Raw genomic sequence first — 25,662 nt, forward strand, 5'->3', positions numbered from 1 at the left:
TGAAATTACACGTTATGGTTAACGATATAATGATAACACAGATTCAGATTTTAGATTTATATTTAGCTGATAAGAAAGGAAATATTATCATCCAACAGCCAACCCCTTCAAAAGAAAAAAAGTTTTAAAACCCAAACAATATTTTTTGATGACTGACCAGTCAGAACCACTGTTATTGTCTCATATCTGCGCCGATGATTCCGACGTCAACGACAGAACCAGTTCAGAAGAGTTGACTTTCGACAGCATTGTCGAACAGAGTCTATCAGATTTTGGGTTCTGGCAACTCTTCCAGGTAGTCCTCGTTGGACTCGCTCTGTTCTTCGATGCATTTCCGATATTCATCACCGTTTACACAGACGCATACCCCACGTGGCACTGTGTTAACCACACGATCTGCGACCACTCCACTTCCGACATCTGCAAGCTCCCAAGATCAGCATGGGAATGGGACGGTGGCTCCAAGGACAAAACCGTCATTTCAGAATTTGGACTCGAGTGCTCGAGCTCTTTACTCAGAGGTATGCCTAGTTCTGCTTTCTACATCGGTGCCATCGTTGGTGGATTCTTTCTAGCTTTAATCCCAGATGGTTCCTTGGGCCGCAAGAAACTAGTATTGTTCTCAACCTTTGCAATGTCAGTCACTTCAATGTTTGTTGTTTTCTCAACCAACGTATGGATTTACACAACCCTAAAGTTTGTCATCGGATTCACGAGATCACAGACTTGGTCATATGCGCTGGTTCTCATCAGTGAGCGAGTCCCCACCAAATGGAGACCAAGAGTTACCATGATTCCATTTACCCTTTTCGTTTTAGGGTTTATGTCATTGTCTGGAGTGGCTTACCTTGCTCGACACTCTTCATGGAGATATCTCTATCTCTACACAGCCGTTCCAGCAACATTCTATTGTATCTTCCTCTACCTCTTCGCACTCGAATCACCACGGTGGCTTCACTTGCAAGGAAACAACGAAGAAGCCATTGTTGTTCTCAAAAGCCTGTCATCGAAGAACAAAGCCTACTTGGAATCACTAATTTCTAAGTTACCCCTGGAGCAAGAAACCGTTGAAGCACTGCCAAGGTACTCGATTAAGGACTTCTTCTTCCGAAAGTGGGCTTTTCGGAGGATATTAGTTGTTATGGTCATATTGTTTGGAATGGGAATGTCATACTACGGAGTTCCATTAGCAGTTAGAGACATAGACGTCAACATATACTTGAGTGAAACCCTAAACGCAGTGGTGGAGTTGCCTACTTTCATTATCACTCCGTTCATATTGGAGAGGGTCAACAGAAGAAGCTCTGTTCTAGTGAACACCTTACTAGGTGGAGCCTCTGGGGTGCTTTGTTTCGTTCTCAGCGTTTTCGGAAAAACCGGGATCGCGTTTGCGTTTGAACTTGGGACATTTTTTTGTGCAAGGACCGGATTTAACCTAATGGCGGTTTATATGGTTGAAATGTTTCCGACTTGTGTAAGAAGTTCAGCAACAATGATGTTTAGACAAGCTCTTGTTGTTGGAGGAGCTTGTTGTCCGCTCATTGCTTCCATTGGGAGAGATCTACCATCAGTATCCTTTGCCATTTTCGGAGTTGCCATGTCTGGTTTGGGGTTGTTCGTTTTGATTCTTCCCGAGACAAAAGGTTCAAGTCTCTGTGACACAATGGAAGAACAAGAAAAAAGAGATCAAACCATAAACACTAGCAACTGTTGCTGAGTGTAAGAGTTTGTGATATGTTTTCAAATCGTTATGTGTGTGTTATCTGATATAAGAAACTGGTAAAAATAAGTTGGAAGTATTGTGCGTAAAAAAACTAAAGAATATTTTGCTATTCATCCACAAAGATTTCAAATGAGTGTCTATGTCTTTGAACTACTAATACAGAAGCATTTACATCCATATTTGATGAAGCCAAGAAATCTCCGATCGTTCCTAGTTCCGGACACTCTTCCCAATCGTTCATTCCTGACGTCATTAGGCAACCACCTCTGTTTTTCCCCACCACAAACAGTGAATACATCTCTCCTATCTCTCTCAGAATCGTCAGTGTTTGCTCTCCGTTGCTTACTCGCTTCTCTATGAATCCAACTTGCCCCGTCGTTACAAATCTGCCAAAAATAAACCAAAACCAGTCCGGTCAATGAAAAAAATGCCAATGTTTCAGGTCTAGAAATTATCCACAACCCTAGTACTAAGATCTGAAATTTATGAGGGAGATAAACATTTTTAGGTTAATTGTAAGAAAAAATATTTATAATTTTTGGGCCATGCAGCAAATACATAATATTTCCTTAAAATTTGGATTGTAAAACTAATAGTGTTTGAGTATTTGATATTTGATATTTGATATCTTTTAAAAAAAAGAAACAAAATTGAATTTCTAAATAAGATTATATTTTTAAAATAAAACAATAAAAATACATAAAAATAGTTACAAAAAGAAAAATATATATTGTTAAACCGTTAGCAAATTAAATATTAAATCCTATACCCTAAATCCTAAACTCCAAACCCTAAATGATAAACCTTAAATCTTGGATAAACCGTAAACCATTGGAAAATTTTAAAACCTAAATCATACATTAAAAACTAAAATTTAATAACACTAAACCCTAAACCCTAATCACTAAACCCTAAACCCTTGGATAAATCATGAACCCTTAGATAAATCATAAACTCTAAATCAAAAATATTTACAATTAAACCCTAAAATATATAATTTATCCAAGAGCTCAGAGTTTACCCAAGGGTTTAGGGTTTAGTGATTAGGATTTAGGGTTTAGTGTTATTAAAATTTAGTTTTTAATGTATGATCTAAGGTTTAAGAGTTTCCAATGGTTTAGAGTTTATCCAAAGTTTAAGGTTTAACGTTTAGGGTTTAGGGTTTAGGATTTAGGATTTAAGGTATAGGGTTTAGTATTTTGCTGAAGATTTAACAATATTAATTAATTTATTTTTTGTAACTATATTTTTTATGTATTTTTATTATTTTATTTTTAAAATATAATATAATTTGGATATTCAATTTTATTTTCTTTTTTAAAAAATATCAAATATCAAATACTCAAACACTATTGGTTGGTGAACCTCTAGGTGTGAACCCAAGAATTACTCTTAATGTTTCATCCGATTGTGCTCAAAACCTTTCATGAACTGGCTAAAGCTGGAAACATAGGATTAGTAAGAAGTAGAATCTTGTAAAGTACCTGTTATAGTATTCCTCTAAGAAAGTTCGATCAGTTTCGTCGTTTGTCTGATCGTTACCAACAATCTCCATCAAAACATCGTTGTTTTCTTTGGTCACCGCGTCTCCGACAAGATTCTCTGTCTCCGAGCCATAAGCGACAAACTGTATGATAGTGAGGTGAATCTGAGAGTTATTGATAAGCCACTGGCACAAGGACAGAGCCTCTCGATCATCAGGACCACCAAAGAACAATGCAGCGACGTGTTGTACCGACTCAAACCCGTGAAGCTGGTGGAACCCGGTTATGTTTCTATCCACATAGATACCGATCGAACACTGTGCTTGCTTCAGAACCTTCCGGTTCATATCCCGAAACACTTCCCCGTCGTTTGTAGTTTTGCCATCGATCCTCTGGTGTTTATGGAACGGAAGAAACACGATGGAGACGTGAAGATCTTCACTCCCGTTACAGATCTCTTCGTGCATGTTCTCCATCAGCGCTACTCGTTTTACTTGCCGGATCATGACCTTTCTGTCTCTAGTGAATGAGTCTATCGAGTCATTTATCTCTAGTCCTTCGTTGGTCCCGAACTCATCGTCTCCTCCATTGGAGTTCACTCCATCTTCGTCTAGTTCGTGGTACAATAGCTCTGTTTTCCGCTTCTTGGAGAGAGGTATGAGGTGCATGAGATAAGGTGTGAAAGGTGAAGAAGAAACTCCATTTAGAGCAGATATTAGAGAGATTAGTCCACGAGCTTGACGCACACCGTAGACGCAAGTCAGCACACGTAGCTCCTCTTTGGTATCATGGAACTCAAGCGATGTTTTTTGGTGTGAGAAACCCTTTTCTTGCGTTCTAAGTAATAGAGAAGATATTACTCCGCTTAACAAAGTCGTGATCACCAGTGTCGCAATGAGCATATCATGAATTATCGGAGTAAACCATTTCTACAAAGAGACAGAAAATAATCAGAAAACAAAGAGAAGATTATTATCTGACTTGTAACTACTATAATGTTTTTACTCAAAAAAAACTACTATAATGTAAAAAAAACACTATTTTAAAAACAAAACTATAATGTATCAAATCTCATAAATAACACCTTTATAAAAATAACACTATTTAGTGTTGTCATAAAAATAGCAATCAAAGAGAAAAATTCCTAAAATATTATTCTCTCCGTAATAAGTGTCACTTTGACATTTTTCACACAAATTAAGAAAGTAACGGAAATATATGTAAATTGTTATTAATTATACTTCTCTGACCAATAATATTTGAGATAAATAAAATTATTTATAAAATCAATGCAGTTTTCAATTAATTTTCAACTGGAAGTAAATATAATTAGCATTAGAATTGTAAAGTGACATTTTTTTGTAACAAGAAAAAATGTTAAAATAACACTTATTATGAAACAGAATGAGTAATATTTATTAATTATTAAAAACACTAAAATATCTTATATTGTGAATTCTAATGAGAATCTCACAATCTAAATATTAAACCCTAACCTATAATCAACAAACTCAAATTAAAATATAAAAACATGTCTTGTTAATTTTAAATTAATGCTATTTTGGTAATTTTTCTCCTTTCTATACTACTTTTTGAACAAAAAACTTGATTAGCTAGTGATATTTAAAGATATTATCTCTAAAATGTAATTACCTTGTAGGTCAAGTTTGAGTCGAGGAGGACCAGACCAATATGGCCTTTCGCTGAAAGAATCGTAGACAAGAAAAGCCAATACTTCTTTGGGATCTTAAGGAATAAGCATGCACATAAGACTCCTAGAAGCTTTGCTACCATGCTTAAAGCCACTATCATACAGAGGACTAGGTAATGACGTTTGGTTAGAGAGTGGACGCTGAATCTAAACCCGATGTAACCAAAGTAAACCGGAAGAACAAACTCGTGAATCGGGTAACTCAGCCGGTTGATCATCGTTCTGTAAGTTTTACCTTCTCTTGGAAACATTAGTCCAACCAAGAACACGAAACCAGTTGAGTTTATGTTGCTGGATTCAATGGTTAACGCAATTATTAGAATAAGGATGAAGAAAGCGAGCGTTTCAGCTTTGGAGAGGTACTTCTCTTTAGGGTTTCTTTTAGGGAGCCATGAAGCTAAGAATCTATTGATGAAAATTATAACAACCGTGGCAAATGTGTAGGCAAAGATGTCTCCTGTCATTTTCCCGGAGATGTAAGCAATGACCATAGTGTAGATGAAAATGTTGGTCATCTCGATGAACAATCCGCAGGATATCGCTAGCCTTCCGATCTCAGATGTGTGGAGTTTCCAGTCAATGATTGAGCGGATGACCACAGGAGATGCCGTGTTCGATAAGGTAACCAGGAAGGCTACGTACAACGTTAAGATGTCCCCTTTGATATGTAGAAAACGAACGAGGAACCAGAGGAAAGGGATCCAGATGATGGCACAAGAGACTAAGGAGCCTAAGGTTATGACAATGGAGTTCTTCAAGTTTCGTTTCATAAAGTCAAGATCAAGTTCGAGACCGATCAAGAACATGAAACATGTTCGTAAAAGAAATGAGAAAAAGATGTAATAGCTTGCTGAGTCTTTTTGGAGGAAGAAATCGTGGACTTTTTGGATTATTGTGAGCAAACTCAATACAATCCCAGCCTGAATATAACAAAAAAAATGTTAGTTTCTGAATATCTCACGTGGGTTTTCACCGTTTCAGTATCATAATGTTTTTTTTTTTCAGTATCATAATGTTTGGAGTCAATAAAATACAAAAAGAGAAGTAAAAAAACTTACGAGAATTTGAGCAACGGGACCAGCTTGGCCACAGGGTTTAAGGAAAAGATAGAAGAACTGAGAGAAGACGAGAATGCAAGCCATTTGAATAAACATTGTATTGAGTGGATTAAACAATGCATCTCCTTCTGGTAGACAGAACAACATTTTTGGATCCATTTTCTTGATTCGATTATGAGCATTCTCCAAAGTTTCGTGCGGAGAAAAAAACAGAAAAATTGTGAAAGAAACTTAGATATATTGTAAAGCGAAGAATAAATATTCTCCTAAATTTATTTTTAAGGTTTACGTGATTATCCTTCGATTACTCCACGCCTTAAACTTTTTCAATTATTTTTCTTGTCAACATATCTAGTGTTCCTCATTAAAAGCGGCTAATTATACTAAAATCGGAAAGTGCATGGAACATTTCTGGTATTTTTACAAGTGCGCCGATCTGTATACACGTAACAAAACTATTTCGCCTGAGTTTTTGTACTTAGTTAAAGACCTTTCTACTTTAAAATATATTTTTGGTGCAATACTTTAAAATATATAAGATTACTTAAGCTTCCAAATGATCAATTATCAAACCATATACATTTGATAAGAACCATATTCATTTGATAAGAAATCATATCTCCCATGCCATGTCAAGCAAGATTAAGGTTATCTTGTACAGCTGCAGGAACTAGCTAGGGCAACTTGAAGATTCTAGTTTTTTGTTTGAAAGAAACTAGAAGATTACAGTCAAGCATATTAATATACGGTAGTTACTTAATTTATGTACTCTTCTTTTCTTTTTCTTTTTTGAAAAAGAGCATAATTTATGTACTCTTCTTACAATAAGATTCTTTGAAAACAAAAATATAGATGTTCAAATGAATCCGTGTATTACATATTCACATCAAGAAACGAAAAGAAAAACCATTAAGAAAAGCAACAAGGTTTGAAAAAACGTCACTTCGTGAATTTAAATACTGTAAACATTTCAATTATATATTACGTTATTAAGTTCATTTTTTTATTCCTTTTTTAAAAACAAGTTCATTTATATATTCAAGATATAAATTATGAGCATTTTTAAGAGCATCTTTATCCATAGAAACTCATTAGTGTGATGTCAAAAAAAAAAAGAAACTCATTAGTGTTTCTAAATGATTATTTAAGTAAATAAGTATTCTTATTGGACTTAAGAAATCTAGTTAAGAAACTGTTCGATTTTGTGCCTCCAATGGTAGTTTTTTTAATTAAGGGTTCTTAAAAAAAAATTATAAACTTATTTTGTTACATAAAATTTATTTATAAAATAAAACATATTAAAAGATAACATTTTCAACATAGAATTTAAAATAAAAACATAAAAACAAAGATTAGTAAAATAAATGAGAATAATTTGAAAGAAGCATCGGAGCTCAATTGTTGTCTTCATCACGTCCAAATTTACGCCATATATGTTCAACCAAATCAGCTTTCAGGCGTTGATGCATTTGTTTATCACGAATTTGTGTTCGAACACCCATCATATTGACGATATTTGAAGGCATATCTGTAAAATACATGAGATCGACATATGAACTTCCGGCTTCTTCTCCTTGTTGGAACTCTGAAACATTAAATTGAGTGTATCCATCTCGTTCGTCTTCTACTATCATATTATGGAGTATGATACATGCTCTCATAATATCCTCTATTTTGACTTTATCCAAAAAAAGTGATGGATTCTTAACAATGGCAAAACGAGCTTGCAAAACTCCAAAAGCACGCTCGACATCTTTTCGGACCGCTTCTTGACGTTGAGCAAATAAAACTGCTTTCGGGCCTTGTGGTACTTGAACAGATTGGATAAAAGTTACTCATTTCGGGTAAATACCATCGGTGAGATAGTAAGCCAATTGATACTCTCTTCCATTGACGGAGTAAGTGACTTGCGGAGCTTGACCGTTTATTATGTCATCAAAAACAGGTGAGCGATCAAGGACATTGATATCATTTAAGGTACATGGAGGTCAAAAAAATGCATGTCATATCCATAGATCATATGAAGCAACCGCCTCTAAAACGATGGTTGGTTTACCCGAACCACGAGAATATTGCCCTTTCCAAGCGGTGAGACAATTCTTCCACTCCCAATGCATACAATCGATGCTCCCTATCATCCCGGAAAATCCACGCTGCTCACTAATATCAAGTAGACGTTGAAGATCAGCGGGTGTTGGTCTTCTTAGGTACTCATCGCCGAATAAATTTATTATTCCTTACACAAAATTTTCCACACACGCCCGAGTTGTAGTTTCACCGAGACGGAGGTATTCGTCGACCGTATCAGCCGCAGTACCATATGCCAAGACACGAATAGCTGCGGTACACTTTTGGAGTGTAGAGAGCCCAAGCCTTCCAAGACCATCTTTCTTTTGGCGAAAGGAGTGAACTTCGTTAGAGAGTCGATCAACAATGTGCATGAACAATCGCCTGTTCATTCTAAATCGTTGTCGGAATAAATTTTCAGGATACGTCGGAGTATCACTGAAATAATCATTCCATAAACGTATATGGCATGTTTCATAGTTTCTTTCGATATAAACACGTTTTTTCCTTTCCGGCCTCTCCTCTTGTTGACCACTATAGGGAACGACAAGATTTTCGTACGTTTGATCAAAACGTTCATCAAAATATTGATCAAAAGCTTGATCAAAATTATCAGAATCATTATGAGAAGAAGATGCCATGCTTACGGACTTAACGTTGAACCTGCAACAATACACGCTAATTCTTTACAATACAATCAACACATGCTCATTCTTAATGTCCGAAAGGCACAAAGTTTAGTCAAGGATTAAAGAATTTAATACTTTATAAATTTAATACTTTATAAATTTTAATACTTTGATAAATTTAACACTTTATAAATTTAATACTTTATAATTTTAATTCGATAACTTTTAAAGTTTATAAATTTTAAAGTTGCATAAAATGTGAAATACAAAATATTAAGATCCATGGACTAACCTTTATTCTCTTTTCACCATTCTTAATCAACAATGTCGATCACACCATGCGAAAGAGAATATGAGAAAGAGAATATGATATTTTAATAACAGAACACTGAGACTAGAAATATTTGTGATTGAGAATATGAGAAAGAGATTATTTGTGATTGAGAATACTGAGACTAGAAATGTAATAGAGGAGAACATAATACTTTCATTACAAAAGTCACAAAGACTCGATCTCATTTTAAAGCCAATGAGACTACAAAACAACAAACATATCGAACAGTCTTGTGACACACCAAAAAAACTAAGACAAAGCTTCTTCCGTGACACAACAAAACAACAAAACAATAGCTACTTCCATGACACAACAAACCAACAATGACAGTATGACACAGATACTTCCGTGACCACAAGACTGACACAAGAAAACAACAAAACAACCTCCGCTTTTCCACGTCCGTGACACATAAGACCAGAAGACAACTTCCAATGCTCCACCCTGCGATGAACAGAGGACATAAGAAAAATGTTTTAATACAATACAATACAAGACATACTATGAAAAATACAATAAAAGAGAGAGATGTGCTCACCCTTCGGTAAGTGTTGCCGCCTGATACAGAGCAACAATGAGAACTACACTGAGCCGCCTGATACAGAGCAAGAATAACAATGAGAAAGCTTACCCATAACCAACATAAAACAGAAACAGAACAAATAAATAAGAAGTTAAGAAGCTTACCTAACATTTCTGAAATAAGCTTCGTCTTTAAAGCTTCTTCAAATTCAGAGAGTGGCTCTTTCTTGGCAATGAGAGTCTCAAGCAGCCCCATCTTGGACAATCTTTCTTTCACTTCCAAATCTTTCTCCTTAATTGCCCACAAGCTCTTTATCTCTGAGAGATCCTTGAGGTCTTCATTGGTTCTCTTACCACTTCCTCGTTTTGATGCCTTAACACCAGGAGGACGTTGCTCACCATCATTGGTGGTTGCGTGAGAGCTTGAGGACTGAGCACCATCGTCACACTTTCTCTTCTTACAGCTTCCATCAAGCTTGCTACTAGCTACTTCACACCATTTCTGGTCAAACCGCAGCTCCTCCCACGCATGTTGAAGATTGAATTTAATCTTGTGATCATTGTGGAAGATCTCGTGTGCTAGCTTAACTACATCATTCTCATTCATTACACTTGTCTTCTGTCTTGTTGCCGCCTCATAGGATCCAGAAAACTTGGAAACAATATCGTTTATCTTCTGCCACCTCTGCTTACACTGGATTGACTCTCGCTTTTCACCACCTTGAACCTTTGGACTAGCTGCAAAGTAAGCAGCTATACGCTTCCAGAAAGCACCAGCTCTTTGCTCGTTGCCTACAACAGGGTCCTTGTTGGTGTTCAACCATGCGCTAATAAGCATAACATCCTTGGTAAGAGTCCATTTCTTTCTTTCTCTTCGCTCTGATGGTGTCTCTTCACCGATGCTAGCAGTGTCAGTATAGTGAGTACTAAACACAGGGACTTGTGATGATCCGACATCCCCACCATGCGAGAAACCATCATAACGAAAGGGTTGAGGAGGGACATAACCTTGTTGACTTGTAAGAAGGTCAACAAAATTGGAGGTCTCAGTATATGGATTCATTTAATCCATAGAGCCAAATGTAGAAGAAATTTGAAAAAAGAAGAAATGTGTTAGCAGACAAATAGAAAGATAAGAAAGATGCTTTCGAGAAGATGAAAAGAAATATAGAAGGAATCAGATTTAATAGAGGAGAAGAGAATGAGTTTATTACATGAGTTGACATGAATCTAACATATTTATTACCTACCTCACACTACTTTCCAGACAAGAGCAATAAAGAATAAAGCTTCACTTTAAGAGTGAAGTTGTGGAAAATTACCTTACGATAGTCTCAGGTAGTGGTTGCGAAGAAGTTGATGTCCTAGCCACAACACCTTCAACCACGAAGACAATACTTGCAGCACAATTAAGAGAAACAAAAGATTTAATTAAGAGAATGAACATACATATCAAATAAGATCAGTTCACAGAGATAGGTTATAAAACATAATAATAAACAAAGCTCTTAACTTGATACTAGGCAACAAAACCTCCAACAAAAGTAAATCAGTTACTAGGCAACAAAACAATCTGCTACTAACTTGATACTAAGCTCTTAATTCAATAACGAAGATACATCTCAATCAATTATACCTCGAACAAGAGTAAATCAGTTACTAGGCAACAAAACAATCTGCTACTATTAAGCCTCAAACAAGACTAATAAAACATGAATCTTTACCTCGACAAAGGCCTTGAAGATCCACAAAAACGCAAGGATCCACTGAACAAACACACCCTACAAGCAACAAAACATGGAAAAGGTTATCGCTTTGATCATATACTCGGAGAAGGATCATCAATGTTTTAGTAGACAGGTCGAGACTTTACCAGCTTCGTGGAGATGGAAACATGCAAGATCGATCGAATCCTCATCATCGAACTCATACTTGGGTCTGATCGATCCAATCCTCATCACCCCTCCCCTATTCAAAACCCAGAAACAGAATCGTTTAGACAAAAACAATTTAAAAATTTGACTCTAATAAAATATGATTAATCGAATCAACTTTTTCTTAGATGGAGTGGTCGCCGGCATGCAATCAGAGAGGAACCAAGATCAGAGATTCTGGAGAAGACTTGAGTTTTGGGCTGAGAGAAGAGCTAGAGAAGGAGGAGATGAGATTGAGGTGGAGGTTGGCTTCGTCGGTTACGGATCGGACTGATAGCGATGAATCATTGCCGGCGGAGATCAAGAGAGAAGAGAGAAGACGGAGATCAAGAGAGAAGACGGAGATCGCGAAGAGAGAGACAAGGAGAAAATAATGAAAAGAAAAAAGCAAAAACCAAAATTAAATCTCCTTTTTTTCATAAGCTGACACGTGGCTCTACAAACCCATCTGAAATCGGTTACCAAATAGCCAGTTTAAAGATGTATCAGCCAGTTAATTTCCCTTTTGATTTAAATAAATGGCCCATTTATCATAGAAACCATTAAGAGAAACCAGGATAATGGTGCTCTAATGAACTGCTGATTTAATGTTTCTAGATTAACATTGACGCCATAGACCAACGGAATTTCGATATACAGAGATCCATAAACGTGGTTACCTACCCAAGAGCTCCCCTTTACTTTCTAGTCAAAATTCTATTTCCTTTGTACCAAATCACTTTTTGCCTTCTCTTTTTCATCTGTTGTTATAATATAATTTCTTTACATTCATTTTTCAAACATTTATTCTTCATTTTTGTTCAGTTATTTTTCTTCTAATTTCCTTTAATCTTCTTGCTTCTTTGAAAAATACTTAAAAGACCATGCAAAACTAAAATCATCTCCAATGTATTTTATTGCCTTTTACACTAATGTATTCTTCTAAAATAACATATTTCTATAACTAGAATAAGAAAGAAAAAAAATGCTAAAATGCTATTAGACTGAAACCATGTAGTTTTATATTCATGGATGAAACCATTAGACTGATCTTAATTATTAAACATATTAAACATATCCCAATTAAAAGTACTGGTCTTGGAAATTACTTTAGTCATCAAATATCAGCAACTCCGTTTGAGACGTGTGGGTACCGAACCTATGAAGAACCTCATGACCTCCCAGATTAGCCTCATATAGGAGAACCTCCACCCAACGACTACAGACTTTAGATAGTGTACATTGGGGCATGATATGGGCATCTCTCGAGACCCTGCTATATTTGCTCCAGGCACAATTTTTTTCGATGTTCACATTTGCTAGCCATGCTTTACCAAAAAAAAAATCTTAGCCATGCCAACCCAGCAATCTAGAACCTCCTACATGCTACATGCTCGCTATGAGTGGCAGAACTATGCATTCTCAAAACCTAGCTAGCTATTCACCATTTCGTTCAATCCATTTGCCATTTTATAAAGACTAAGTAACTTCTTTTTATTTTTGTTAAACCTATTTAAAAATTCTTTTTATTTATTTAAAACTTTACAACACCACTTCTACAACCGCATGCATTTGTTTTTATAACAAAGGTTCAACTTTCAATAAACCTAACTATAAATCACTTATATATTAAAGGATAAACATTGTAATAAATGTGTTCACACTATAATATACATGTGGTAGTTTTACAGTGATTTGAGAATGAGCACACTCACATATCACGTGTAGAGAGTTTCTCATCAAAACTCTACATAAATATGTTCACAATATGTACTTTACGTTTTTTTTTAAAATATAAAACTCATAAAACTCACATGTAATGTTCCAATAAAACTCACATTATCCAGATTTTTCGATTCGAATCAAAACGGATAATAAGTCGAAAGTCCAGTTATACATATATTATTTTTATTATTTATGGATAGGCTAGGCAAAATATTCGTAAATTTTTTATTCGATTTGTTATCCGTTTTGACTGAACCAAAAAATCCAGATATCCGTAACACTACGAAGCAAATCAAATACTAAAATGCAATATCTATAAAAAAAACGAAGCAAATAAAAAATACTAATATTTTTAGGAACATATAATCGATTCGATCCATTATACGCATATATATACATATATTTAAATAATTATATATATATAAGTTATATATATTATAGTTTACATAATTTTTACAATATTTTATGTATTAAATTTATTATATTATGTATTAGAATTTAAAGTTAAATAATAATTTATTTTTGTAATGAAATATTATTATTATTATTTTTTTTACATTTTCATTTATTTTTAATTTTTTTTTTATTTACGGATCAAATCAGAAATCCGTGAAAATTTTAAAATTTTCTGGATATCTGAGACAATTTGGCTACGGATCGAATCGACACTAATACCTCTAAATACCCTGATATTCGATCCGTGCCCACTTCTATTTTTGGATACAGTTTGTTTTTTTTTATATAAAGAAAATTCACCAATGTCTAGGCTTATTTTAATTTAAATTAATTTTATTTTAAAATTTTTATCTTTCATGTGTTATCTTGAATAAAAATGTCATTTAATATTTGATTAACATTATCTTTATATATTTACTAACCAAATTTATATACTTTACATACACATACATGTGGACATTGACGTGAACACCTATATAACTAAATATTCAGTGAAGTATCTAATTCTCTTGGAAGTTGAAATATTTCTTTTTAGTGTTTCTTGCACTATCGATCAAATTGTAGTGAAATTATTTGTCTTAATAATTTTATTTCATTTTCTTTAACTATTATATGTTTAGAAACTATAATATGAAACCATTGGTTTGACATTTCATATAACCTGAAACCAAATAAATAATAATAATTTTTAGTTATAACCGGAAAACCAAAAACATCAATAGTTGGAACCGAACAAACAAAAATAAATATTAATTACGAATTATAACTATATTTTAAGAGATTAAAAACCAAAAAAAATATTCTAAAACCGAACTGATATCCAGATTAACCAGATTTAATGTCTTTTTATTAAAAAAATAATAACACTAATAATTGCATCCCGCGCATATTAAACAGTTTATTACCTAGTATTTTATTATTCAACATGATCAGTCGCTGGAAATTAGATACAAAATATATAAACGTGATTTCCTTAGTACCTACCCATAAGCCCAAACCCTCACGTGAGCATCACATGCATGATATCGAATCTATAAATACTTAAAACACAAGAGGCATATTCCCAAACTTGTTAGTGTTCATTGCTAACGAGAACACAACTCTCTCTCTACTCACACACACAAACATCATGACAATGATGATGAGCCTTACCACATCGTTACCATACCCTTTTCAAATCCTACTAGTCTTTATCTTATCCATGGCATCAATCACTTTGCTTGGCCGAATACTATCAAGACCCACCAAAACCAAAGACCGGTCTCGTCAGCTTCCTCCCGGACCACCAGGATGGCCCATCCTAGGCAATTTACCCGAACTAATGATGACTCGTCCTAGGCACAAATATGTCGACATTGCCATGAAAGGGCAAAAACCGGATATCGCATGTTTCAACTTCGCCGGAACACACGCCATCATCATAAACTCCGACGAGATCGCTCGAGAAGCGCTTAAAGAGAGAGACGCCGACTTCGCAGACCGGCCTAATCTTTTCAACATGAGAACCATCGGAGGCAATCACAAATCAATGGGGAACTCACCCTACGGTGAACAGTTCATGAAGATGAAAAGAGTGATCACAACGGAGATTATGTCCGTTAAAACATTAAACATGTTAGTAGCTGCGAGAACTATTGAAGCGGACAACCTCCTTGCTTACCTTCTCTCCATGTACAAACGGTCTGAGACTGCTGACGTTAGAGAGTTCTCGAGGGTTTATGGTTACGCTGTGACCATGAGATTGTTGTTTGGAAGGAGACATGTCACGAAAGAAAATGTTTTCTCCGACGAGGGAAGGTTAGGACAAGCGGAGAAAGATCATCTTGATGCGATTTTCGAAACCTTAAACTGTTTGCCGAGTTTCTCTCCGGCGGATTACTTGGAAAAATGGTTTAGAGGTTGGAACATTGATGGTCAAGAGGAGAGGGTGGTAATGTACTGTAATAAAGTTCGCAGTTACAACAATCCGATCATTGACGAGAGGGTGGAGTTATGGAGGGAAAAAGGTGGTAAAGCAGCTGTTGAAGATTGGATTGATACTTTCATTACGCTAAAAGATGAAAATGGAAAGTATTATATCACCCCGGATGAGGTCAAAGCTCAATGCGTTGTAAGTAAACACTAGTACTATTTTACTACTATAATTGATTATATAACATTAGACAATTACAAGATATCAATGCAAAATATTATGATCATCGAAATAATACATTACAGTATAGATATACTACTGTTACTATTGAAAGTGGCAGTAGATAGGGATAGTTTTACATGATTTTTGTTTCAAAAGAAATATGTCTACTAAAAAATAATATTTAGATTTTTTTTTGTTATATGGAGAATCAAGTTTTATTAATTGTTTTAGGATCCCATTAAATCTATTGTTTGATGTTTTGTTTCAGGAATTTTGTATAGCAGCGATCGATAATCCGGCAAATAACATGGAATGGACACTTGCGGAAATGTTAAAGAACCCGGAGATTCTCAAAAAAGCTTTGAAGGAGTTAGACGAAGTGGTGGGAAGAGACAGGCTTGTTCAGGAATCTGACATACCAAATCTAAACTACTTGAAAGCTTGTTGCAGAGAAACATTCAGGATTCACCCTAGTGCTCATTATGTCCCTACACATGTGGCTCGTCAAGATACCACCCTCGGGGGTTATTTCATTCCCAAAGGTAAAAAGTTGTATGATATCTTAGGAATTACGTTTTTACAATAGTAAAGGTACATGGTTAGATTATAAAATATTCCACCAACCGTATATATAAGGAATATTGTTGATATTTTTACAGGTAAATCCATGACAGTTTTTTTTATTATTATGATGCATGTGAATATTCCACACATACACATAAAAAAGATAACATCAAACAAGTAACCAGTTGAGCCACCAATAATTTGATATGATACATATATTAAGAAAGTATATATTGGTTTTGGACAGGTAGCCACATTCATGTAGGCCGTCCTGGAATAGGCCGGAGCTCCAAAATATGGACAGATCCATTGGTATACAAACCAGAGCGTCACCTAGAAGGAGATGGAATCTCGAAGGAGCTTTCTCTGGTCGAAACTGAATTGCGTTTCGTGTCGTTTGGTACCGGTCGGCGTGGCTGCGTCGGTGTTAAAGTCGGGACGATCATGATGGTTATAATGTTGGCTAGGTTTCTTCAAGCGTTTAATTGGAAACTCCATCCTGGTTATGGACCGTTAAGTCTAGAGGAGGATGATGCATTGCTCATGGCTAAGCCTCTTCTCTTGTCCGTCGAGCCACGCTTGGCACCCAACCTTTATCCAAAATTCTGCCCTTGAGAAGAAAAACAAACACATTAACAGAAAAAGGAAACAAGACGCCGTTGTTTCTCTGTTATGTCATACAACGGTTCGTCTTTTCTATATATGTTATATTCACGTGACGTCAGTTTGTTGTTGTTTAAGACTATCCTTGGCCAAATATCGCCATTGTTTCATGTGTGTGTGTGTTTTTCCCCTTGTATGTGCAAGTCTTTTTAATTTTTTTTTGTCTTGTTAAAATTTCGTGTATCTGTGTTACTTAATAACAATTAAACATTTCGAGTCATGATAATTATAGCTAAAGAGCTTAGCGACGAACAGGTTGACTTGGGAATGTTATGGATTACAATACTAAAAGGTGATTCCACAAAAAAAGAAAAAGGTGACTCCATACGTAGACAGTAGTACAATAGTAATGTCAGTGACATGATAACAATAAGATCGTTCCACATTCTCAGGCTAAACGCGACCACCATCAAGAGTATTCATCTAGACTATTAAAACAGAAGTACTTTTTGTACTTAACCCAGATTTTTTTTAAATATTTATAATCTTTTACCACTGGCCAAAACACAGTAGTTTTATTAATTCGCTAAACCATACGGCTAGACCATCCTGATTAAATTAACAATACCACAAAACCAACTCCACCTAAAATTACTTGTTTCCATAATCAACTACCGAAGTTTATAACCAAGAAGCGCTTATGTTGGACGGCATAACCAATATATAATGTTCGTTTAATCAAATTAAAATTTTTATTGTATGCAAACTTACCACATCATTTCAATCCAAATTATATCATTATTAGAAATCGTTATCAACAACATGTTTCTCATATAATTTTTGTTTATTCAGTTCCTTGTATGAATAGCCATACGGGTTATCAAATATGTATAAAATAATTTATTCAGTTCTATATACTTAATTCAATTAGTTAATAACCTAAGATAAATTAGTGCATATCATTATATATTCATGGTGAAAATATTTAAACTAATCAATACTAATAACTTTTTTTCCTTAACTCAATAACATTCCAAAAAATATTCCTATTTCTACACAAAATAAATAACAAAAACGATATCAATCAACTAACACCAGTTTTATTATTAAACTTACAAAACTTGCAAATCAAGTATGGGTAATCTTAAAAACGAATATACCATATATAATTATGATTTCATAGTTTCCTTAACTCAATAAAATTCCAAAAAATACTTCTATTGCTATGCAATATAAAAAAAAACGTTATCAATCAACTTACACAATCTTATTATTATTTTTACAAAACTTGCAAATCACGTATGGGGAGGATAATCTTTAAAATTGCATATTCTTTAAACGGAATGTATATTAAATTATTGAAAACATACATTCTCTTTTGAATTCGTTCAAATCATAAGTAACCAAATCTTTTGTTATAATTTCTCTCATTTACCATACCCTTTCTGATCCCAACTATCTCTTATATATTAAAGGAGAAGCATTGTAATAAATGCGTTTACATTAAACTGGACACATGTCACGTGTAAAAGCATTGTAATAAATGCGTTCACACTAAAATAGACATATATCACATGTAGAGAGTTTTTCAGTCAAACTCTATATAAATATGTTCACACTATGTACTTTACGTTTTTTTAATATAAAACTCACATGCATTGTTCTTCTTTACGTTATACTGTTTACGAACAGAGCTGGACAAATTATTCATAAGTTTTGATTCGATTCGTTATCCCTTTTGATTCGAACCGAAAAATCCGGATATCCGTTACTCTACTAAGCAAATCAAATACTAAAATGCAATGTCCGTAAAAAAAAAAGGAAATCACAAATATAAATAATTATAGGAACGAATATCCAATTTGATCTGTTATATGCATATATATATATATATTTAAAGAATTATATATCAGTTATATATCATAGTTTATATAAATTTTACAATATTTCTATTTTTAGATAATTTCATTTTAATAATTTTATTTTTCATGTATTATTTTGAAAAAAATGTCATTTAATATTAATTAATAGTATCTTTATATATTTATCAACCATCTTTATATACTTTTACATACACATACATGTGCACATTGACGTGAGCACCTTATAACTAAGTATTTACCACAACAGAAATATATAATTTTTTGGAAGTTAAAATATTATTTTTCTTAATGTTTCTTTCACTATCGACCAAATTGTAGTAAAATGATTTGTCTTAATAATTTTATTTTTTTAACTGTTATCCATTTAGAAACTATAATATGAAACCATTGGTTTGACATCACGACTATCTAAGATTCATAACATGTAAATAAATAAATAATAGTAATTTTTGATTATCACAGAAAAAAAAAATTTTAACCGAACAAACTAAATAAATATTGATTTAAATTGATAGTTATATTTTAGGAGATTAAAAACAAAAAAAACAACCTAAAACCGAACGGATATCCAGATTAAACAGCTTAATTTCTCCTTTTAAAAAAATAACAAAACTAATAATCACATTTCGCGCAAGGCACGGATTATTACCTATATATATATATATATATATATATATCTCATCTCTAGTGAGTAAAAGGAAAATCATTCTACGCAGAAAAACCAAAACACATGTTTAAGATTACCGCTTTTACTCGTCTCACATAACTCAGACCTTTTAAAAATTCATGGCGGGTTCAAAGTTAAATGACGTTCATGGAAGCAACACACATCGTTTGGAGGAGATACCTTCGAGATTGTTTTAGCCGACCAATTGGTATCTTATGTTTCTAAACGTTTGTTACATTCTGAGCACTTTCTTCACCTAATATTTTCTTGCTATTGTCTAACATGATCCATGTTTTGAATGTAGGGTAACAGAATCCATTCTACTTGAAAAATAGCTCACATCTACCGAGCTCAACGTGCCGCAATGTTTAGAACGATCTTGATCTCGCCTAACTAACGATTTCAATTTTTACCAAATTAAAAAAAAAAACGACCTTAATGTATCTCTCTGTATGAAGGTTTTGCTAAGTTTTTTTTGCACAGACAGAAGTCAGATTTTCTTTGAGAATGTAAAAAAATTAGTTTAGTATTTTGTACTAACTATCTTAGTGTTCAGATACGATCAACTGCAGTAATCCATAGATAAGCATGATCGCATTCCATTCGACACAATTGATGTTTGCTTTTGATGTCGGTTTCTTCTTTACATTCTTTTTTGTCTAAGAAAAAAATATATATATCTGAAATTCAGACCATGTCCTGGAAATAGATATCGGTAAACTAAACTGAGTCAAAATCAGTCAGCATAAATTTATTTATGTAGTACTATTGGACCAATTTTTAAAATATATTATAATATAACTAATTTTCAAAGCAATACCTAAACTTATTTTTGTAGTACTATAATTTTATCACATTTAATCATATACAAACTACCTAATTTTACAACAAATTTATACATAAATCTAAACAATCAAAACATATAACAATCTTAAAATGAAATGAGCAAGGAACACACGCTGTTGAAAAAAAAAATCTCATTAAGATGACAAAAAAACAATCTCAATAAGAAATAGGTTTATTAGCTAAAACATGAACAAACAAGTTGAGGACATTAAAATTGTAACAAACATATAAATATGGGAATTCTAAAAACCTTCAAAAAAAATATAAAATTGAACAACCATCCGCGCGGGCGCGCGGGTCCAATCCTAGTTTATACTATTAAATCAGAATTCCTCATAAGATTTATCCTTTGTTTTGTTAGATATTTACAATGGCATGCCGTTCATAAATTTTTGTTTAATATAATTAATTAATATTTCCTAAAATACTTTAAATCAATAAAGAAATATTCCTAAATAATGGCTGATATAATAAATAGAATTGATTCAAGAGAAATTTTCTAGGATGGCATTTTTAAACTTTTGTCACACAAATAGCTATCAATGAAAAAAAATAATGAAAAGAAGTTTTATTAAAGAGTAAAAATGTATTTATACCGGTTAACTAATCAAAATTTAGGGTTTAAAGTTAAAGGGTGAAGTTTTGAGGATATATTTTCAAATTTTAAAAAAATAAAAAATAAAAAATTTCAAAATAAAAATGGACTAGTTTGGTCATTTTCTTTATTGAAAACTTTTTTTTGATCAAGTGTGATAAAAACTTAAAAATAGCTATTTGAGAGAATAATACAATAAATAGAAAATCTCACACTTCTATATTATTAAAGCAGAATTCCTCATAAGATTTCACCCTTAATTTTGTTAGATATTTACAATGGCAAGCCATTCATAATTTTTTGTTTAATATAATTAATTAATATTTTCTAAAATACTCTAAAGAGAATATTCCTAAATAATAGCTAATATAATAAGTAGAAAATCTCACACTTTAATTTCAAGTTTTACACATATACACAAACACATTATATATTTCTTTTTATACCCATTTAAATAGTAATAATTATTTATATACCATGGTATAATATAAATTTATAAGTTATAAAATAAAAAGTTTACAAAATAGATAAATCTCGCACTTTCAAAGCGCGAATCAAAATATAAATATAAACTCAAGTAATGGGCTCAGTATATTAGGCCCAGTAATAATTTCAGTAGATCAGGCATAAGAATCATTTAATAGTTTAGGCCCATTATATACTTTCTCGATCATAATCTTCACTTTAATCCTCCGTCCGTAGCAAACTTTTCTCCGGTTCTCGGCAAGGACCAGAGTGATGATGATGAAGAACAAAGCCGGTGGTGCGGGTGGCGGTATGTCCGGATCCGGTGAAGGAGCCGGACCAACGGCCGCAGCAGCCGCGGCAGCATTACAGAAGCAAAAGGCGTTATTACAGAGAGTAGAGACTGACATCACATCTGTCGTCGATAACTTCACCCAAATCGTCAATGTCGCGAGGGTAAGTGATATTCCTCCCGATTTACATACTTTAGATCGATCTCAAATACATAGAATAGACTCGATTGAAGACTACCACCGTTGTATTGGCCAGAGTTTTCGTCTTTTTCCTCGGATGTGTTATTGAGTGGAACATGTTTGGTTTTTTTGGGTAGGTGAGCGATCTTCCGGTGAAGAACTCGCAAGAAGCATACATGATGGAGATGCGAGCTTCTAAAATGGTAATTAATTGCTGATTAGAGCTGCTTGAAGCTGCCACCACCATGACTAGGGTTTAGGGCAGAATCTTGAATCTGATGCGCTTATTTGTGTTAATGGATTATTGAAACTTACATAGCTCTCACTGATATTGAAATATATCTATTGTCTACTTTGTTTTGCTAGCTTATATATATACACTCATTGAGTTTGTTTTAACTGAGTTATTTCATTAATAATGATGATGGCAGGTTCAAGCAGCTGATTCTATTTTGAAGCTCGTATCGGAGCTGAAGCAAACAGCGATCTTCTCTGGATTTGCATCACTTAACGACCATGTCGAGCAAAGGATCGCAGAGTTTGATCAAGAGGCTGAGAAGACAAATCGATTGTTGGCTAGAATAGGGGATGATGCATCAGCGAGTCTTAAAGAGCTTGAGGCGCACTATTACTCTTCTGCTCAGAGGTTGACTCCAGACGTTTAAAGGGATTTAGTTAAATAGCCCAAATATTTAGGCCACTATTCACTAGTCTCGGATCAAACTCTGGTTTTAATGGGCTTTTAACAGAATCTATTTTTTTATTTCAACTTGTTTCATTCGTCAACATAGAAGGTAGATATCAATACTCTTTTTAAATTCACGACGTGCTCACCAAATCATCGTTGACAATGAAGCTTTTGGTATATTCGTGACAACAAGTAATGTCGGAAACTATATGATAAAGCAACAAAAGTCATGAACATTGATGTTTTAAGTTTAAAGACAAAAGTTTTTAGTTTCACGCCAGGAAACGCTTTGATCTAACTTACCTGGTCGACGATGTTACTAAAGCCCGGAAGCAAGGTTGTCTCGCCGAAGGTAATCATCTCAATCATATCATCCTTGACGAAAGTATCAGAAGTTATACGGATATACACATATCCTATTAGATATACATGTATAGATAGATAAGTTTGGCTACTTAGGGTGATCTTGTGTGAATAGATAAACACAAAATATCATGTCAATAATAAAGACTATAAAGTTGTGTCATATACACAAACTGCTTTACAGAAAGTTGTGAAACTCATAACCCTAATGTTCTTTTTCCGTTACTTGCAGAAGAGTCTTCATCGTGACTCGGCCTCAACATCTCAACAACAATCTAGCAAAGATATGGAGAAACAATTTGATCAAAAGACAAAGAAGGTTGAGGGATATCTAATAAAAACAGAGTCGTCTCTCACCATCAATCTGAATACCCGACTTGTACACAGTACCATGAGCTCACGAAGCAACAGCATGGAAAGCACATCATCCAACAAGCCTCACACGGGAGGAGATATCAGGTGGGACGCGGTGAACTATCTGAAAGCGAGAGGACTCAAGCTCGGAATCAGCGATTTCCGCGTTCTGAAACGGCTAGGTTACGGAGATATAGGAAGTGTTTATCTCGTTGAGCTCAAAGGAGCACACAAGACGACGTACTTCGCGATGAAAGTTATGGATAGGGCTTCTCTTGTGAGCAGGAACAAGCTGCTGAGAGCTCAGACGGAGAGAGAGATTCTGTCTCAGCTTGATCATCCTTTCTTGCCTACTCTTTACTCTCACTTCGAGACTGATAAGTTCTATTGCTTGGTTATGGAGTTTTGTAGCGGAGGCAATCTTTATTCCTTGCGACAGAAGCAACCAAACAAGTGTTTCACAGAAGAAGCTGCAAGGTTAGTATAGACTTGTATATTCTAAAAATTGGTATAAACATCACCTAAGCACCCGTTTAGGCAGCAAATTGGTTTTAAACGAAACGATATTTTCTATAAAAATCAGGCTAGACGACATATTGCCTAGGCGCTAATAATTTATAAAAAGCTTAATTGCCTAGTAATTTCTTGAACATTGACAGATACATTATGGCTCCGATTGGTAACCATCGCTTAATCGCGGAATCACAGAAATAATAGTTAAGCTGCGGAAAAAATTAATTAAGCAGCAGAAAATTTTAAAATTTGTGGAATGGTGGAATATATATTAAATTGATTAAACTATTTTATATAATATTTAATTTTTTATAACAAAAAAAAACAAATAGCAATAATTAAACTAATGATTATAAATCTGAAAGCAAGTAAAATGTATTAAAAATATTTTAGTTTTTATTATAAATATCTAGTTTATCTTTCAATATGTTTTAACAATAGATTAACATTTTATAATATAAAAGTTATAATAAATTTGTATTTACAACATAACTATTCATCATTAAAAAATTATTAGTATGTATTTTAAATTTTAAGATAGTATTAACATATAATTGAATAATATAAAAGTGTTAATTTTGTAAACTTTTCCACCATAATCTACTAAAACTCACTTTTCCACTTAATAAACTTTTTCTTTATAATTTTGTCAGCAAAAACACAGATTGGTAAAATACTTGCGGAATCGCGTTTCATATGCCATTCCGCCATTCCAACATTTTATATGTTTTAATTGTTTATAAATTTATATTGACAACACAAAACTATTATTTTGTGATACAAATAAAAATTCCAAAACTACTATTTTTGGGAGTAGTATATTAAAACACATGTGTTCTGTTTTGTTGCTTAACAGGTTCTTTGCATCAGAAGTGCTACTAGCGTTAGAATACTTACACATGCTCGGAATCGTGTACCGAGACTTAAAGCCAGAGAACGTTCTGGTCCGAGACGACGGTCACATCATGCTCTCCGACTTCGACTTATCTCTCCGTTGCTCAGTCAACCCAACACTCGTCAAATCTCCCTCCGTCCACGTCAGCAGCAGCAAAACCACCACCGGAATCATCAACGACGACGCGGCGGTCCAAGGATGCTACCAACCATCAACCTTCTTCCCACGAATCCTCCACTCCTCCAAGAAGAACCGAAAGTCAAAATCCGACATCGGCGAGGGATCACTACCGGAGCTCATGGCAGAGCCCGCGAACGTGAAGTCAATGTCTTTCGTCGGGACCCACGAGTACTTAGCGCCGGAGATTATACGCAACGAAGGCCACGGGAGCGCCGTGGACTGGTGGACGTTCGGGATCTTTATCTACGAGCTTCTCCACGGAGCGACGCCGTTTAAAGGGCAGGGAAACAAAGCGACGCTTTATAACGTGATAGGGCAGCCGCTGAGGTTCCCGGAGCATTCTCAGGTGAGTTCCACGGCGAAGGATTTGATCAAAGGTTTGCTGGTGAAAGAGCCTCAGAAGAGGATCGCGTATAAGAGAGGCGCGACGGAGATCAAGCAGCATCCCTTCTTTGAAGGTGTGAACTGGGCGTTGATCCGGGGACAGGCCCCGCCGCATGTGCCGGAGCCGGTGGATTTTTCGTGTTACGAGAGGAAGGAGAAGGAGAAGGAGTTTTTGCCGGTGTTGGCGGCGGCGGTCGCAGACGGAGGGAAGGAGAAGAAGGTGTGTGATAAAGCTACACGGGGTGGGAGTGATCCTGATTACATCGATTTTGAATATTTCTAGCAACAACGAGGATCATATTTATAAGATTTTTTTCTTTTCTTTACTTGTTACTAATGTAAAATTTTATCTATCAACAAAAAAAAACATTGTTCACAAATGAATTTGTAACATTGAAAGTACAGGTGTGTGTGCCATGTGCATCACCATTAC

At 34.5% G+C, this 25,662-nt stretch overlaps 5 protein-coding genes and 1 long non-coding RNA gene across 6 annotated transcripts; 4 read left to right on the forward strand and 2 right to left on the reverse strand.

The window, feature by feature from the left end:
• The first annotated feature begins 52 nt into the window (after positions 1 to 52).
• Positions 53 to 1,856, forward strand: LOC106367451 (organic cation/carnitine transporter 6-like). Its single transcript, XM_013807224.3, has one exon. The coding sequence runs from the start codon at positions 149 to 151 to the stop codon at positions 1,715 to 1,717; it is 1,569 nt and encodes a 522-aa protein (XP_013662678.1). The 5' UTR covers positions 53 to 148; the 3' UTR covers positions 1,718 to 1,856.
• On the reverse strand, positions 1,830 to 12,276 carry LOC106367450 (cation/H(+) antiporter 1). Its single transcript, XM_048758180.1, has 10 exons — positions 11,581 to 12,276; positions 11,402 to 11,496; positions 11,253 to 11,309; positions 9,694 to 10,925; positions 9,545 to 9,601; positions 8,965 to 9,450; positions 5,977 to 8,706; positions 4,861 to 5,838; positions 3,208 to 4,136; positions 1,830 to 2,109 (listed from the first exon to the last, which is right to left on the reverse strand). Exons 7-10 carry the CDS (start codon positions 6,133 to 6,135, stop codon positions 1,830 to 1,832), a joined length of 2,346 nt encoding a protein of 781 aa, XP_048614137.1. The 5' UTR covers positions 6,136 to 8,706; positions 8,965 to 9,450; positions 9,545 to 9,601; positions 9,694 to 10,925; positions 11,253 to 11,309; positions 11,402 to 11,496; positions 11,581 to 12,276.
• Positions 12,277 to 14,751: 2,475 nt separating this feature from the next.
• LOC106367453 (dihomomethionine N-hydroxylase) lies at positions 14,752 to 16,935 on the forward strand. The gene is given in 3 exon segments (NM_001316228.1): positions 14,752 to 15,732; positions 16,025 to 16,298; positions 16,568 to 16,935. Coding segments are annotated over 3 exon segments (1,623 nt in total).
• A 4,642-nt stretch (positions 16,936 to 21,577) lies between these two features.
• Positions 21,578 to 22,621, forward strand: LOC106367456 (mediator of RNA polymerase II transcription subunit 22b). Its single transcript, XM_013807230.3, has 3 exons — positions 21,578 to 21,835; positions 21,990 to 22,055; positions 22,284 to 22,621. Exons 1-3 carry the CDS (start codon positions 21,653 to 21,655, stop codon positions 22,515 to 22,517), a joined length of 483 nt encoding a protein of 160 aa, XP_013662684.1. The 5' UTR covers positions 21,578 to 21,652; the 3' UTR covers positions 22,518 to 22,621.
• Positions 22,622 to 22,729: 108 nt separating this feature from the next.
• LOC106367454 (serine/threonine-protein kinase RHS3) lies at positions 22,730 to 25,598 on the forward strand. Its single transcript, XM_013807227.3, has 3 exons — positions 22,730 to 22,892; positions 23,136 to 23,734; positions 24,627 to 25,598. Exons 1-3 carry the CDS (start codon positions 22,854 to 22,856, stop codon positions 25,510 to 25,512), a joined length of 1,524 nt encoding a protein of 507 aa, XP_013662681.2. The 5' UTR covers positions 22,730 to 22,853; the 3' UTR covers positions 25,513 to 25,598.
• LOC106367457 lies at positions 22,884 to 23,503 on the reverse strand. Its single transcript, XR_001273862.3, has 2 exons — positions 23,261 to 23,503; positions 22,884 to 23,178 (listed from the first exon to the last, which is right to left on the reverse strand). It is a non-coding gene; the product is annotated as an uncharacterized LOC106367457 (long non-coding RNA).
• Positions 25,599 to 25,662: the final 64 nt, after the last annotated feature.

Source organism: Brassica napus, chromosome C5 (genome assembly GCF_020379485.1).
Source record: "Brassica napus cultivar Da-Ae chromosome C5, Da-Ae, whole genome shotgun sequence".
In the NCBI taxonomy this organism is placed as follows: domain Eukaryota; kingdom Viridiplantae; phylum Streptophyta; class Magnoliopsida; order Brassicales; family Brassicaceae; genus Brassica; species Brassica napus.